At 46.7% G+C, this 16,936-nt stretch overlaps 1 protein-coding gene across 1 annotated transcript in view; it reads right to left on the bottom strand.

Moving 5' to 3' along the window:
* OVCH2 (ovochymase 2) overlaps nt 1-16,936 on the bottom strand; it is an 881,024-nt gene that overhangs the window by 54,520 nt on the left and 809,568 nt on the right. Inside the window, exon 19 of the mRNA XM_085648218.1 lies at nt 1,493-1,641. Within this exon, the coding sequence (XP_085504344.1) occupies nt 1,493-1,641 (149 nt within the window). The remainder of the gene's footprint in view (nt 1-1,492; nt 1,642-16,936) is intronic.

Here is a 16,936-nt window from a genome sequence, read left to right as displayed (position 1 = left end):
GAGCTGATCAAATACTGAAGAAGAATCGGATTGCAGAACTTAGAGCCAAGATCTAATTAATTAGAAGAAGATCGCGGAAGAATCGAGGAGGGAAATAAGGTAAAGAATTAGAAGAAGATTGTGGAAAAATCGAGGCGGAAGACAGTGTAAAAGAGGGGTATGACACAGGCGTCGGATCTAGAAGATGTCATCTATCCTGTCCCTGATACCTGTCCTGAAACCTTTGTCACCTGAGCTGTCCCAGGGGACCCTTCCAGCTCCTTGGCCAAGGGGTTGGTTTCCACACCATCCTAGGTAACTATAATTCTGTGTAGTATCTCATTATACTGCTCTCTCTATTTTCTCCTCTCCATGAACTGTCATTTGCAATAATATTGTTTAGATGATTTACTGACATATTTGATAGATTGATTTCCTTTCCTTGGAGAAAACGGTGTACGAATTGCATTTTTGCTTTGGCTCACATGAAATTAACTAGATAAACATTTAAATTCTTCCCGAGTCTGTGGTTATTTCAATATTCAATTACGTCACTTCACCTTATACTAGCTTAACTGAAAGGTCCATTAAACAGAGGAAAGAACTTTTTAGAGGATATTGAAGGAAATGTTAAGGTAAATTAAACTTGAAAGCGTATCACACAAATTGACCCCAGTGGCACTTTACCAGCTTACGTGAAAGTGTGTTTATGGATCCAGGTGAGTATGTGGTTTGTGAGTATCGCTAGCTGGCAACCCGATGGATCGCAGTAGGGGAAGAGTAATGATATCAGCTGAAGGGTCAGGGAACCATGACCATGTGGTAAAGTTGTGCAGCTGGCAATTTGAATGCCACATAACTTAAAAACCAGAGAGAGAAATTGTAGAGTGATTTATGTAGTGACTGGAGCACATACTATCCTGTGGATTCCCATAGTTGGCTTGCGACAGGGGAACCACTGACTCATCCTTCTCAATTCAGTTACCACATAAAGGAGCAGAAATTTTACAAGGAGAAAACATATGCCAAACCACTTTAGCTTTTACGTCAGATGCCTCTGCCCACAGCATCTGCTGTCTCAAGACAATTTATAATGTCTTGAAAATGTTCAGCTCTTACCCTGTTTCTTCAATGTCAGCTCCCGCTCCAAAAACCCTTCCCTATAAATGTTCCACCCATTATCTCGTTTTTCTCTAATTTAAGATCTCAAATTCATATGCCAATCTTTAGTTGATTTGCTGTGTCAAAAGATTAACCTTAGTACTTTTTCAATGAACCCCCCCCTTTCCATTCCTATTCATGCATGAAATTTAGTATTATGTGGTCGCTGAAACGTCTTACCTGCCCCAGAACCCTCCAGCATTTACTTTTGCCTGTACATTATTGAAGACAACAAGACATTCTCTCTTTTGGTGGTGTTCATAGCTATATCGCAGTTAATAAGCAAGTGTCCACTTACGTTTGGAAATGAATTTTAAAGGGAAAATGGCATAGGTTCAGTTTTTTCACTTACAGTGTGTGTTTCTCTTCCTTTGTCCTCTGCAAATCCACCACAGATAGTTCTGTCAGTGATACTCTCAGGATCTTTGCAGATGGCAAGGCAAGCTTCTTGATCCATTATAGGAATTGCAGACTGGTGAAGTTTTGCCGATATTTCCGATTCTTCAAAAGAAATCATTGAAGATCAAGGTTATAGTAAATTCTATGTTGAAATAGGAACACACTTTACTATATGACACTTTAGGCTAGGCCTTGAGTATGAGCAGGAGACGGCATATAGCAGTGCTTAATTTGTAAAAAAACGTAAGTGCCCAGGGCACTCATCAGGATTCCTCTGCAACTTGCACCACCCATAGCACCTGGCAGCGCTGCAATGACAATACAAAGATAAGTACTCACCATTAAACTCCTACAAGTGTGACAATGCAGACTATGCCAGTCCACCTAAACCTATAAGAATGGCTTGGGCAGCAGGTATTAGTTATTTCTAATACATATTTAACTAAAAAACAACTGTTCACTACATTAGACAGAGAGCGTCACCATGTGGCAGACTGTCATAAGTGCTGGTGTTTACAAGGAAGTGCCAGTGCCGAAAACTAAAATCCACAGGCTCAAATTAATCTCTTGACATTTTCCAGTGAATGCATATTTTTGTTAAGTGCAAGATGTGTAATTTTTTTAATGTTGCAATTCATTTAATATACCTTTGTTTCCTTTGTAAATATAACCCAACACTCATTATTTTGCACATTGTTATACATATTCATATATGTGTATATTTTAAAAGACCTGTAAAAGAAAGTGAATTATTAATTGAGCTGGATAGTGGTCCACCACACGTAATAAAGTCATCAATTTGTTAGATTCAATAAAAGATTCAGTAATTTAAACCTGAGCTCAACCCCTGTTTTCTATGGCACAAAGCGGACAGGCTTAACTTAGAGAAAATGTGTGAAGTATTTAGCAATACCAAAGCTTTTAAAACAAAAAAAACAATACATTAATAATCCCACTCCGAGTTATAAAAAATACATTAAAACAAATAGAAAATGTTTTGAACATTCAAGAGAAAAAGCATAAATAAATAAAGCACCCATAGAAAGTACTGTTTGTGTGTGACTGGAAGCATTTCGGGAATTCAGGACGACTGCAATGGAACGCTAGTCAGATAAGCAAAGCAGCTTTGTCTGAATCAAAGATTTTACCTTCTGACTTAGGGACTGGTTTAGATCTTGGCAGAAAGGTTAGTCCATCACAACGATGACGGATATCCTGTCCACTGAAATATAAATCCAATAGGATATAATGGGATTTATATTTCGGCGGACGGGATATACGTCACTGTTGTGCCGAAGTAACCCGTCTGCCAACTTCTAAATCAGACCCTTAATCTCTGAAATTGAAGTCAAAATCTTCCAGCCAGGCAAGGCTACAAGCTGTATCTGGTGAAATCCCGTTGAAATCAGATAGGCATTGAGATATGTTCCTCTGAAGCAGCTGGTTTTGGCAGGCAAGCTCCAAGTGGGAAAAGTAATATTTTGGGCCCAGTGAGTTCCTCTCATCAGCTGGATACTTTTGAAGACTTCACCCATTTCTACCTTTAGACTTAGGGGCATATTTATAGGGATTTGGTGCAAGGCAGTGCACCAAGTCACCCTGCTGCTCTGCCTTGCATCAAAGTGAAAGGGCAAGAATATTATGGATCTGTGGTATACAGCACATTCCTGTCCCTTCCCCCTGCGGTGGTGCTGTTTCGGCAAGGTGCAAGGGTGCCTGTGTTGCATGCAGGATGGTTTTCTTGCAGGAAGGGGCACCTTTCAGCACAAAAACAATCCTGGGAGGCTTTTTCCTCTTTCTATGTGTGCTCCAGAACACAGCACACATAGAAAATAAAAAGTAGAAATAAACATATTTCTCCTTGTTGCACCTCCCCTGGGGAGGCGTGCTGTTTTGGTGCATCCCCAGGTTTAAACGGTCTTGTAAAATTGGCGATACATCAAAATCCATTGGTGTTGCGTGGGAACACCCACCACAATTCCCATGGAATGCCTCCCTAGTGCAGAGTAATGCAACACAGCAATTTGCGCTGCCTTGCCTTACTCCATATCTATGAGGCCCTTCAAAGCAGCGCAAAGTGGCTTTGCGTGCCCTTATGAATATGGTTTGGTGTTTCGTGCCATTGTTGCGTCACAAAAAGTGAGGAAACAGCAGCATAAGGGGCTTGAAAATATGACCCTTAGTTTCCTTTTTGGAATTCAGATTACTCCAGTTGGGTAAGATAGAAAGCTGTATCAAGTAAGCTTGCCCTAAAAACAGACAAGCTTGCCACAATGGTCTACTAAACTGCATTTTCAGACAGCAAAGAGCACTGAGAGCGATCAACCTGATTTTCTTGCCCAGCGAGGATGCACCTTGTGCAAATTGGGGGGGGGGAGCTAGAGGGCACCAAGCAAGATGGCCGCACTTGTGTGAGGCTCTTGCTGTTCGGGGGACCATCCTTTCTATATCCTTGCATCCCGGCCCAAAAATCGTCCTAAATGCAGTTCTCATCCCGCTAACACTGTTGTGCGGCTGTTGCCACCCACAGAAAAGAAATTTGCGCCTGGGATTACCGACCTTTGACTGCTGAGCCTGCGGGGCTGCGTTTCCAGTGGTGGCGGCGGTGAACGCTTCTTGAAAGCGCGGACGGGTCCTGCCTGAACTTGCCGCCTGCTGCACTGCCTCCGCTGTGAAGACAGAAGTGTGGGGGCTGAGTGGAGATTTTCCTTGCTGTGGCGGCTATTGCTGATCGGTCCTGCTGCCACCCCGGCCTACTGAGATTCCGAGCGTTGTGGCTGGGGAGAGTGCCGGAGGCTGTGCGAGCCCAGCGGCGGGCTCGGAGACATCTGGCGGCGGTGGAGCGGAAACACCGTCCTGCTACTGAGCTTGGGGTAAGTGCCCCTGTCTGAAAGCCTCGGAGCTGCGGGGCAGTCGCTGGCGCACTGGGTTTCTACCAGCGCTCTTGAGGGAAGAAACAGACTTGGCTGCCCGGGGCTTCTCCGTGACGCGGACTGGTGTGGTGGGACGGCACGGGTAGGGCGCGGCCTAGACGAGTGGACGCCCGGGCCTCGCCGATTGATTACGCCTGTTGGGGTCCTGCTGAGTATGGGGGCTGCGGGGGCTGCCGGATCGCTCGGGGGTGGTCTCGCTGCTCTTGCCCCCTGCTACGCCACCGGGGGCTGGTAAAGCTGTGCCTGATTCACCCCTGGGTCTCGGAGGAATGAGCATGCTGCTGTGGATGGGACCGATGCCAGGCTGGGGTTTGTGACTGCGCTGCCACCGCTTGGACCACCGAGCCCAGTGTCATACTGTAAGGTAGGCTCACTTGAGAGGACATATACGCCCCATGGGGCCCTGCTGTTTCCTGCGTCTTAGAGTGTGTGGGATGCCTGGACTGGCCTGGGGGCCTAGCACTATCTGCCCGGCAGCACCCTGAAGGGTTCTGTGCATCTGGGGGATGACCATTCCTGGGGCGCTGTTGGCTGGGCTCACGCTGTGGAGGTTGTGCAGTTCAGCGCCAGAGGGGCCCATAATCTTACTTAGCTGTATGGTCAGGTGAACAATAGCGAAGCGCTTACGGTCCTGCAGAATTTGCGCCAGCCCACTTCCCTATCCAACTGGAGTTCTGGTCCTGCTATCCCTCGGGGGATACTCTGAGTCCCTGGTGCCCCGCGGAGTTGCATGACACCTCGCCGGGCCGCAATGGGGAAACCAGACGGTAAGCAGTTGAAGCTTACATTTGACACCCGGAAAAATACCCGAGCGCAATCGGAACCGGATGGAGACCCTGCTGAGGCTCCGGTCCCGTCGAAGGGGGATCTGAAAGAGCTGCTGCTGGTCATGCAGTCAAGTATGACATCTATAGAGTCTAAAATGGATTTCATGACGGCCAGATTGGATGGCCTTACACAGAGGGTGGATAAGCACGATGACCGTTTTACCGAAGCAGAGAGACCAATATCGGACCTGGAGGATACCTGCACTGCTGCCCTAGCCGCGCCTCAGAGATGGACAAAGTGATGAGAGTGATAGCCGCTAAAAATGAGGAGATGGAATCGTGCTCACGAAGGAACAACCTCCGTATTCTAGGCATGTTGGAGACGACAGCCACTGGGAAGATGAAGGAATACGTTGAACGGCTGCTGATCACACTCTTTGGCAGAGGGGAGTTTTCCATGGTCTTCGTGGTGGAACGCGCACATTGGTCGCTGGCGACCCGCCCTCCTCCTGGTGCTCCACCGTGCCCAATTATTGCCAAATTGTTGAACTATTGCAATAGGGATATTGTGCTACGATTGTCCAGAGAGAGTGGCCACCTACAGCATGAGGGGATGGAGATTTCCCTCTACCCAGACTTTACTATGGCTGTGCAAGAACAGAGACGTACATTTATTCCAGTTAAAAAGAAGCTTCAGCAGCTTAATATACCATATGCTATGTTATTCCCAGCCTGCCTGAAGGTAACCTCCCAATGCCGACAACACTTCTTTACCAACCCACAGCACGCCCAGGACTTCATAAAGACGCTGCAGCGACCAACTGGGAACTGTCCGTCCCCGGAGCGGCAGGAGGAGGAAAACAGAGGCACATCAGACATCGAGTAACATCATCTCACGTAGTCGGTGATGCCCCCATCCAGGTTATCTATTGTGCTAACTGAACAGCTGGAGCCCTCGTGCTCCTGGGGATTGGTGACCGCATCATCATGACTCCGTATTCTAACAAAGGCCTTACTTTTGCATGAGAATTTAGCGCACTGCTTTGCCGGACAAGCCTAGTGAATTCTGTATTATCATGTTGACCAGGTGCGGTTGATTCACACTCAGAGATAGGTAGAATTTACCTGTTACCCACGGCCTGGATGTAAGTCTGCCTACGGGCGAAGTGTGATGCGCTAGGAACAGTACCAATCCATAGTTAAAATGCAATTATTTTAGGTTGGAACCAACCTAGTACACTTGCGCTGCCTCCAATAATGCAATGCTTCTTATGAATTAGCTATGGACAATCCGGCGGGACACACCTACTGATAAGCCGAGATGGACTAATGATCTTATACCCGAACACACTCGCCCTTGCGAGGAGCACCTGGTCGCCCTCTGGCTGCCGCTCACCAGGTGAACCCTTATACTAGACTTTTCATAAAATGTTGGGGAAAGTATCTACCTGTCCCCAGGGCGATACACCATTCTGTGGGGAAGATTAGTCTGGCAAACCATCACACTGATATCTTGTTATGGTCCAAATACGGATGACCCGGAGTTTTTTCGGATATTGTAGGGAAAGGTACAAGATATAGGCACAACACATCTAATATGAGGGGAGATTTTAATGTAACAATCAATCCACATCTGGATAGGTCCCACCCACAATCACATCATTATACAGCTGCGCAGTCAGCCCTTAAACACATAGTCAAGGAACATGCCCTCACAGATCCCTGGAGGACACATTACCCACTGACTCGCCAGGGCTCCTGCTACTCTTCGGCCCATGCTTCCTGGTCGCGCATTGATTATTGGCTTGTCGACCGGGGACTGGCACTTTGGGTATCGCATACGTCTTACCTCCCCCGCACATACTCTGACCACTCTCCTGTACAGCTAACACTCACCCCGGTGCAAGAGGAATCTCCATATCTTTCCTAGTGCTTCAACCCGCAGTCGCTCCTGGACCCTGTATTTAAAGCTGAACTCGAACAAGAGATATCAGAGTTTTTTGCCCGTAATACTGGCTCTGTCCCCCAATATTCTAGCCTTTGGGAGGCTTTTAAATTGACCATTCGTGGAATCTGCATAGCGAAAAGTGGAGGGGTTTTAAAAGATATTCGTAACACGCTTCGCAGGATAGAATCAGATATAAAGAGTACCAAGCTGGCCATTCAAATCGCACCTTCGCCGTCATTACGAGCACTTTTGCGTACACTGATTACAGACTATCAAGATACTGCTGAGCGGGAATGCAAATTTAGGGGTAAATATCATAAAGCTCGTTGTTACAGAGAGGGCGAGCGACCTTGGCGGGCTTTGGCCTCCTCTATCCGACCTTCATGGTTTGCCAAAACTGTCGCAGAAATTGTCGATGTAGACGGGTTAATGCATAGGAGTCCCTCAGCTATACTAGAGGCGTTTAAACGGTTTTACAAAACACTGTATTCTACGCATCATCAGGCTCCGGTAGACTTCGCTTCATTTTTTGAGGATACAGCTATAGCTTGGCTGGGTGATGGCCAGAGAGAGTTCCTCTTGGCCCACCATGTGGATGAGGAGATAATCTCCGCTATTATGCAATTACAATCTGGCAAGGCTCCGGGCCCTGACGGCCTACCGGCCGAGTTTTATATATTATATCGACACCTCATTATCCCGATATTGTGGCACGTATTCGAAGAGGTCAGGGTAACCAGTATCCTGCCCTGATCGATGCGCGAGGCACTTATAATATCATTACCTAAGCCAGGTAAATCACCCATGCAATTAGATTCGTACAGGCCCCTCTCTCTTATCAATGTCGATGCTAAAATCCTCGCCAAACTTGTCGCCAATCGGATCAGTCCTCTTATGCCGGTGTTGGTCCTCCCGGATCAATCCGGGTTTATCCCGACAAGGAGCACGGCCCACAACCTGCGTATCCTATTCGCGCTTCTCCATGACATAGATCCAGAAGCGGGCGCGGCGGCCGTTTTCCTTGATGCCACTAAGGCATTTGACTCCCTGGAGTGGGACTACCTCTCGTTTGTTCTGGTGCGCATGGGTTTTCCCTCCCCTTTCCCACTCTCCCCTCTTTAATTCGCTCTTGCCATCGAACCCCTTGACGCAAAAATACGACAACATCATTGTGAATATGTGCTCATATACCCAGAAAGGCAGATCCTTATTTCATTATATGCGGATGATATCCCGTTATACCTGAGTCAGCCCGAAATAAGCTTGAATCCCATATAGCGGCTCTTTACTCTCTTCGGGGAGATATCCGGAGTCAACATTAATTGGGGCAAGTCCCAAATGTTTCCCCTAACTGCCTCCACTGCCAAATTCCCACCCGATTTTCCCCTCAAGTGGTGTGACACCACCCTCACCTATTTGGGGATCATACTCTCTCGCAATCGTGACAAACTCATGAGGGACAACTATGGGCGGGCGCTAGATTCTATTACTGACAAAGTTACTGGCTGGATCGCGCTGCCCTTGTCAATGGCTGGTAGAGCAGCGTTAATCAAAATGGTTATCTTGCCCAAACTTTTGTATTTATTTGTAAATATCCCATATGCCCCCAGCCGTCACTTTTTCTCGGTGGATCAGGACCCAACTAATAAGACTTGTCTGTGGGGGCAAGCAAGCCAGATTAAAATGGGATGTTCTCACCCGCCCTTTCGATGCAGGTGGGTTCTCGGTACCGGATGTTGAATTGTACTTTAGTTGTGCACAGGCACATTATGCCGCGTACTGGATGAACTCCCCCCCCCTCCCCCCCCCCCCTTTTATGCCCCATCTGGCAATAGAGGATGGTTATATGACCCCCATACCAAGCACGGCATATCTGAGTGGTCCCGAGATCCTGCGACACCTTGTCCACACTACCGTTCAGTCCACGGTTAGTGCGTGGCATGACCTTGCCAAGGCAACTCACTGCGCTTTACTATACTTCCCGCTCCATCTGTAGAATTTTTTGCTTGACCCTGCACATACTGCATACGGTAGAGTAGGGGAGACAACGGGACGGCGCTCCTGAAATTATTGGTTAAAAAGCCTTGTCACCTTAGTCAAACCCTCTTAGAGCACAGTGCCTTAGTGGACCTATTCCATGGTTATGTTCTTGTTGACCGTTAATGTACTTCTTAACTGCTTGCACGGATGTTACTGCCTACATACTTTAAAATCTCCATCAACGCGGCCGGCCCGGAAGGGTTGTAGGCGGCTTGCTGTGTATCCCCTTATCCCTTCCTGTATTGACCAATTATTTGCATTTTCATACTGTTGCATTGCCGGCCAGATAGTGGTTTAGGCAGTATACTAAGCTGTATACCTTCTCCTTTTTTTGAAGTGCAAATTGATTTGGGTGGTTTGGTTCCTGTCCTCCGGAAGTCTAAAATGTTCAAAGCCTCAACTTTTCTGAGTTTTTGTACAGCTCTTCTTGGCCACATCTAAAGCTCCCAGGACCTCAGGACAGCACATAAGGGCCAGGATTCACTCCAGCAGAGGCCACCAGCAGGGTCCAGTCCAATTCCAGTTGCTATTGGTTAGAAGGGTTCGTCAAGAAAAAGGATTCTTGCATCTTGTTGTGTCCCTGTATCCACACAGGAGGGCAACCAACTGACTATTGGGGTCCACCTCTTAGGGTACAAATGGGAGCAGGTCCAGCCATTCAGCTCTCCACATAGGTCTCAAGCAGTCCTCTTCTGTTCTTCCTTCCGGTTCAGAGAGTGTTCTGCTGAGCTGTGGGTGGGGGCCACTCTTGTAGGATTTACTAGCCAGTTGGTCAGGGGTGACTACTGGACACTCCGTAAATAATGAGGAAGAATTCCCTTTGGCAACTCTACCCACTTTAACAGAATATATTGTTTGCCTTACTGCAAACTATCCCACATTGCACCATTTAAAGGGAAATCTAAGAAGGCACAGGGCTTCTGCCTCAGAAGGGAGCCTGTGGGTCAGCCAAAGGTGTGTTTAGGGAAACAAGAAGTACCTCTTCCTCAGCTACGCCAAACTGGTTCTGTGGCATACCAACATAAAATATCTACGCGTAACGCTTTTTAATGCTAAGCACCCTACTTGTGGATTACAAGGCCTACTCAGGGGTGCCTTATTAATATTTAAAGAAAAGGATTTTCCCTGTCAAAAGAGATTCTATTGACAGGCCGGACTCCAGATTTAATCTGCAGCAATAAGGTTACATTGGTAATATGAAGTCATGTTTTCATTTTCACACCAATGGATGGCACAATAAGTGGTGCAGTCTACAGGTGACAGTTAGCTTTCCATGCCATGGGTGAAGTTTCGACACCATATATTATGGGCCTCCGGGAGAGTTAAATGTGAAAATCAGGAGCTGGAAAATCTTTACGTGTTTTAGCAGTCAGAGCACACACAGTGGGCATGGGACGGCAGTGCCCGTATGTACAGATTCTAAAAAACAGCAATAAAAACCAACACAAAATGTGTGTAACCATTCAAAAAGGGGCCTCTCCTCACAACCTGCAGTAGACTTTTCTTTAAATCAGGACATTTTGCATTATAAAATGATAACGGGGGTATTTAACGATATCTGACTTAATTATGTAAACCAATGTAATATGCGTGATGGGGCATATATAAATGTTAGAATAATGTTGGGACATTTACTACAGATCCCAGTGAATTATGGATTTCATCATCACCATGGCAGCCACCAAAACTCTTCACAGAGACTTATCATTGGCTAGGCTGCAAGGATTAAGCGGCATGGGCACTCAAATTATGTGGCAATATTAGCTTAGTTATGCAACAAAAATGTAAACTATGCAGCACATTCGATAGCAATATTATTTTCATCCATTTTGCTAGAAAGAAAAGTTTTGGTGAAATCTGCACATTTTGCAGCATCTTATGTAATAAATGAGGTAAATCGATGTTATGTGGTAAAAGTTGCAGTCACAGAATCACATAAATCCTCTGGCTGTTACCACTGTGTATTGTTTTACTAAAAATGTATTCATGAAAGTTAAATCTAAATGTTAACATTCCAACCAGTGGCCATTGTGAACTTCAATTTGAAGAAAACAGCCTTTTCAAAATAACAACCCCAAAACAAATATGTAAACTAAAAAGTACATAACTGATAATGTGTAATATGGTACTATATTGCCAAGTCAGGGTTTTGCTGACATTTACAAACCACTTGGCATTCATCCTCATAGTTTATGATGTTGTCTGCCATCGGGCACTTCACTCAACCTGCCTTGATTGCCCAACTGAAGGATCTGCACAGCAGAGGTTGCACAACCACAGAGAGTTGGCCGCAGTATCTCACTACAGGCAGGACCCTGCGCCTAACCTGCAGCGGGGGTGTTGTCCAGGGGACGTTGGACACAAGATGTGGACTGTGGTCAGGCTCTGTGCCCTGTCCACAGGCTTCCAATCAATGCCAGACACTTGTTTTAGTGTTTAGCTTCTCTTCTGCTGTAATTTCTTTACACAACATGAAACTTGTGAGTCGCCTCTCACTCAAGAGTCAGAGGCAAAATGGTTGAATGCAGCACTTAAAATAGCTGTTAGTGAGCTTTCAAACTGGCTTTCAAACTGACTTCAACTAGCAAGTCATGTTCTGAAAACATGACTGTTTTCTCTGGAGTGCCTTTTATTTTCCACTTGCCTCAATATTCGTCACTGTTGCCCTGGGGTCAGTCACCTTTGGGGGTGGATTTTCTTTTTCTTTACAGTGCAAAACACTTATTAACAGGATTGACTCCCAGGTATAAATGGTAGATATATACAAAAGTGTTAACCCTTTAATAACCCAGCCGCAACCTTTTTAAAATGCAAATATCTCAAAAACCACTGAACAGATTTACAACGAATGGAAAAAAAAGCACAGTTTGAGTCAAGTTATACTTTCAAGCCAGGTTTGGTGTGCATGTATTCAGGAGTTTTTTTAAAATCTTTTGGCAACGTTTTCTACTCTACCCTCTTAAAAAATACTGTATTCCCCTGTAACTCATTCTGATCCCTCCCTCTCAGTTAAATATTTATCTTGAATAGACGCTCTCAGTCTGGTACTCTCTCTCCTCATCCATTCCTCTTCAAGTAATCTTTCTTCCCTGTTCCTCTCAGCTGTATCCTGATTTGTCAGCAGCCTTCACTGATCTCTATAACCTTCTGATGACCCTTATCTCCATCAGTTGTACTTTCTCATCTCCTCCCCTGAAGTACTTTTTCTTTCCCATCTCACAGGTACTTCATCCTTAACTTCTCTCAACAACTCCTTCGCTCTCTTTCAATCCGCTATATCACTATTGTGCTTCTGTAGCCATTCGAAACAAGAAAGAATCCCTTTTGTATCACTCACTCACTCTGTCAAAACCATCCACCATTGTATATCTTATGTAAGTAAAGAGAAAATCTCCCCTTCACTTGCATACACTACACTACACTATCTTGGCACTGAACAATGTTTCATGTAAAAATGTCTAGTGTATTCAAAATTGGTAAACCTTTACATATTCAAAGTTAAAATATACTGTATACAATATTTTATGGCAATAATCTTTTTTTTTCTTAAAACCAATATTCACATTATGTACAGAATATCATCACAGATACATTTCAATCCTATTAACCCCTTCGCTGCTAGGCCTCCCCTCCCCCCGTGCTAAGCCTTTTTTTTGGCTATTTGGGGTAGTTCGCGCTTAGGCCCCTGTAACTTTTTGACCACATCTCACCACGAGTGAGGCACCATTTTTATCGGGAGACCTGGGGGAACGCTGGGTGGTAGGAAATTTGTGTCAGCCCGCTGATGCCACAACTTTCCCACACAAAAATGTGTGGAAAAAGTGATTTTTTCACCTAAATTTTGAGGTTTGCAGGAGATTCTGGGTAAGAAAACGTTGGGGGATCCACGCAAGCCATACCTCCCTGGAATCCCCCGGGTGTCTAGTTTTCAGAAATCTGTGGGTTTGGTAGGTTTCCCTAGCTGGCCGCCAAGCACGGGGCCAAACACCCAGGTGACCCCCCTTGCAAAACTAGGTCGTTTTGTGATAGGCAATTTTGATGTCACCTCAATACATTTTTGGCTCTTGCCTGTCACGGGTACTTGGGCCCTTCTACACGAGTGAGGCACCATTTTTATCAGGAGACCTGGGGAAACGCTAGGTGGTTGGATATTTGTGTCAGTCCGGTGATGCCACAACTTTCCCACACAAAAATGTGTGGAAAAAGTGATTTTTTTCAGCTAAATTTGAGGTTTGCAGGAGATTTTGGGTAAGAAAAGTTGAGATCCACACAAGCCATACCGTCCTGGAATCCCCCGGGAGTCTAGTTTTCAGAAATGTGTGAGTTTGATAGGTTTCCCTAGTTGGCCGTCAAGCACGAGGCCAAAAACCCAGGTGACACCTCTTGCAAAACCAGGTCGTTTTGTGATAGGCAATTTTGATGTTGCCTCAATACGTTTTGGACTCTTGCCTGTAGCGGGTACTTAGGCCTCCCACACGAGTGAAGCACCATTTTTATCGGGAGACCTGGACGAATGCTGGGTGGCAGGAAATTTGTGTCCGCCCGGAGATGCCACAACTTTCCCACACAAAAATGTGTGGGAAATGTGATTCTTTCAGCTAAATTTGAGGTTTGAAGGGGCTTCTGGGTAAGAAAACATTGGGGACCCACGCAAGCCATACCTCCCTGGAATCCCCAAGGTGTCTAGTTTGCAGAAATGTGTGAGGTTGGTATGTTTCCCTAGCTGGCCGCAGAACACTGGGCCAAAAACCCAGGTGACCCACCTTGCAAAACCAGGTCGTTTTGTGAAGGCAATTTTGATGTTGCCTCAATACGTTTTGGGCCCTTGTCTGTCGTGGGTACTTGGGCCTCCCACATGAGTGAGGCACCATTTTTATCAGGAGACCTGGGGGAAAGCCGGGTGGTAGGAAATTTGTGTCAGCCTGCTGATGCCACAACTTTCCCACACAAAAATGTGTGGGAAATGTGATTCTTTCAGCTAAATTTGAGGTTTGCAGGGGCTTCTGGGTAAGAAAACATTGGGGGACCCACGCAAGCCATACCTCCCTGGAATCCCCAAGGTGTCTAGTTTGCAGAAATGTGTGAGGTTGGTATGTTTCCCTAGCTGACCGCAGAGCACGGGGCCATAAACCCAGGTGACCCACCTTGCAAAATCAGGTCGTTTTGTGATAGGCAATTTTGATGTTGCCTCAATACGTTTTGGGCCCTTGTCTGTCGTGGGTACTTGGGCCTCCCACATGAGTGAGGCACCATTTTTATCGGGAGACCTGGGGGAATGCCGGGTGGTAGGAAATTTGTGTCAGCCCGCTGATGCCACAACTTTCCCACACAAAAATGTGTGGAAAAAGTGATTTTTTCAGCTAAATTTGAGTTTTGCAGGAGATTCTGGGTAAGAAAACGTTGGGGGATCCACGCAAGCCATGCCTCCCAGGAATCCCACCAGGGTGTCTAGTTTTCACAAATTTGTGGGTTTGGTATGTTTCCTTGGGTGCTAGCTGCGCTAGGGCCCAAAATCCAGAAGTAGGCACATGCCGCAAAAAAGTCTGTGCATAGTGGGCTTTCTGCCGCCCTGGGGAGGGGGGAAATTGGGGGCTATTGCCCCGATATGCCCCAAGAGGGGCAGAAATACTGGCTAATTTGTTTGGGTGGGTGGGGACATTGGGAGGCCCATTCTGGGCAGCCCCCACCCCTACATATAAAAAAAGCCTGCATAATCGCTGCTGCCTCGTGGGCTCTCTGCCAACCCTGGGGGGGGGGCAGATCATAGGCTACTGCCACTATCTGCCTCTTGGGGGGGGGAGAAATATTGTGGCATTCTTTGTGGGGGTCGGGGCATTGGCATGCCCATTCTAGGTAGCCCCCGCACCGAGCTCTGGAAAAATAAAAATCCCTGGGGCCTAGTGGGCTTTTTGCCCCCTTGGGGGCCAGATAAGGGGCTATTGCTCCACATGCCTTCCAGGAGGGGCAGAAAGACTGTAGATTATTTTATTTTGGGTGTGGGTATTTGCATGTCCATTCCGGGCAGCCCCTACCCCTACGTATATATATAAAAAAATCCCTAGGGCCTAGTGGGCTTTCTGCCCCCGGGGGGCAGATCAGGGGCTATTGCCCCATCTGCATCCTGGGGGGGCAGAAAGTCTTATTCGTACTTTGGGGGCTAGGGTGGGGGCTTTGGCATGCCCATTCTGGGCAGCCCCCACCCCTGGCGCATAAAATAAAAATCCCGGCATCTAGGGTGCTTCGTGCCCTCCCGGGGGCAGATTGGGGGTCCTGCCCCATCTACCTCCCAGGGGGGCAGAAAGGCTGTAGAATATTTTTATTTTGATTGGGGTTATTTGCATGCCCATTCTGGGCAGCCCCCACCCCTACATATATATATAAAAAAATCCCTGGGGCCTAGTGGGCTTTATGCCCCCCGGGGGGCAGATCAGGGGCTATTGCCCCCATATGCCTCCTGGGGGGGCAGAAAGTCTTATTCTAACTTTGGGGGGGTTGGTGGGGGCTTTGGCATGCCCATTCTGGGCAGCCCCCACCCCTGGCGAATAAAAAAAATCCCTGGCGTCTAGGGTGCTTTCTGCCCCCAGGGGGGGCAGAAAGTCTGTCTGGGTAAATTAAATGGGGGGGAGCAAAGGCCTTGCCCAAGGGGCAGCTTCCATCTCCCTGGTGGCTAGTGGGCGGATCCCTGCTTGAGGATCGCCCTCCTGGGGCAATCATCAAGCAGGGATCCACTAGGGAAGGGTACCATTGGAAAGAGGAGATCCTCTCCTTTTCAACGATACCTCTCCCAAGTGTTTCAGTGCTCAGGGGACTGAGATAGCCCCACAAGCACTGAAACACTCAAACTGAAACTAAGTTTCAGTTTCGTTTTCAGTCTAATAACGACAGCGCGACATGCGCGCGATTGTCTTTTGACTGAAAACATGTGAAGGGCCTTTGGAGGTTGGGGAAGCTCCCCACCTCCCGAGGCCCAAAAAAAAAATGGAAATCCCTCTGCTGTTTGTAGCAGAGAGATTTCCTGCCCCTGTCCTCATGAGGGAATGGTTCCGTCATGGGCACAGGAGCACCTGTGCTTATGACGGAGCCATTCCGTCATGAGCAACGAAGGGGTTAAGCACATTTGTTTGTTGTGAAAAGGAATAGCACTGATTTATGCAACCACAAGGTTAACTATAGCCAAATATCACAAGCATTAATTTTTTTTATCCCAAGTTGTTACAAAAGGGATCCTTTCTGGTTTCAATTGGTATTTGACCCTGTAACTTTTGGTTAGAAGGGTACGTCTCCCAAATGTGTGGGCTTCTGTAGCCATATAATTTCTCTCTTTACCCACACACTCCAACATTCTTTTGTCTTGGGTAAGCCTTGATGTGTACCCATCCTGTTGTCAGACACTCACCAATGGCTCTGTCCACCAAGTGGCTCTAGTTCACACATGCCACACACAGCCAGTCCATCTGTATACTATAATTCCACTGCAGAAACGTCTAGACAACCATTCAATAATTTGTTAACAAAATTATATCTAAAGCAGACAGAATAAAGCTCTTAAGACGAGGCCCTCAGAATATTAGGATGAACTTGCAAAGGTTTGTGGGTTTGCTGATGTCCAGAGCAGCATAGCTGCATTCACAAAGATCTTTACATGCTGAACCAATCACCGCACAGGGCAGGAGAAAAATGAACATCTTTGAAATTCGTTTTTTCTTCTT

Source organism: Triturus cristatus, chromosome 3_2, assembly GCF_964204655.1.
Source record: "Triturus cristatus chromosome 3_2, aTriCri1.1, whole genome shotgun sequence".
Lineage (NCBI taxonomy): Eukaryota > Metazoa > Chordata > Amphibia > Caudata > Salamandridae > Triturus > Triturus cristatus.
The sequence above is the reverse complement of the archived record's forward strand: the minus strand, read 5'-3'. Positions and strand labels throughout refer to the sequence as shown.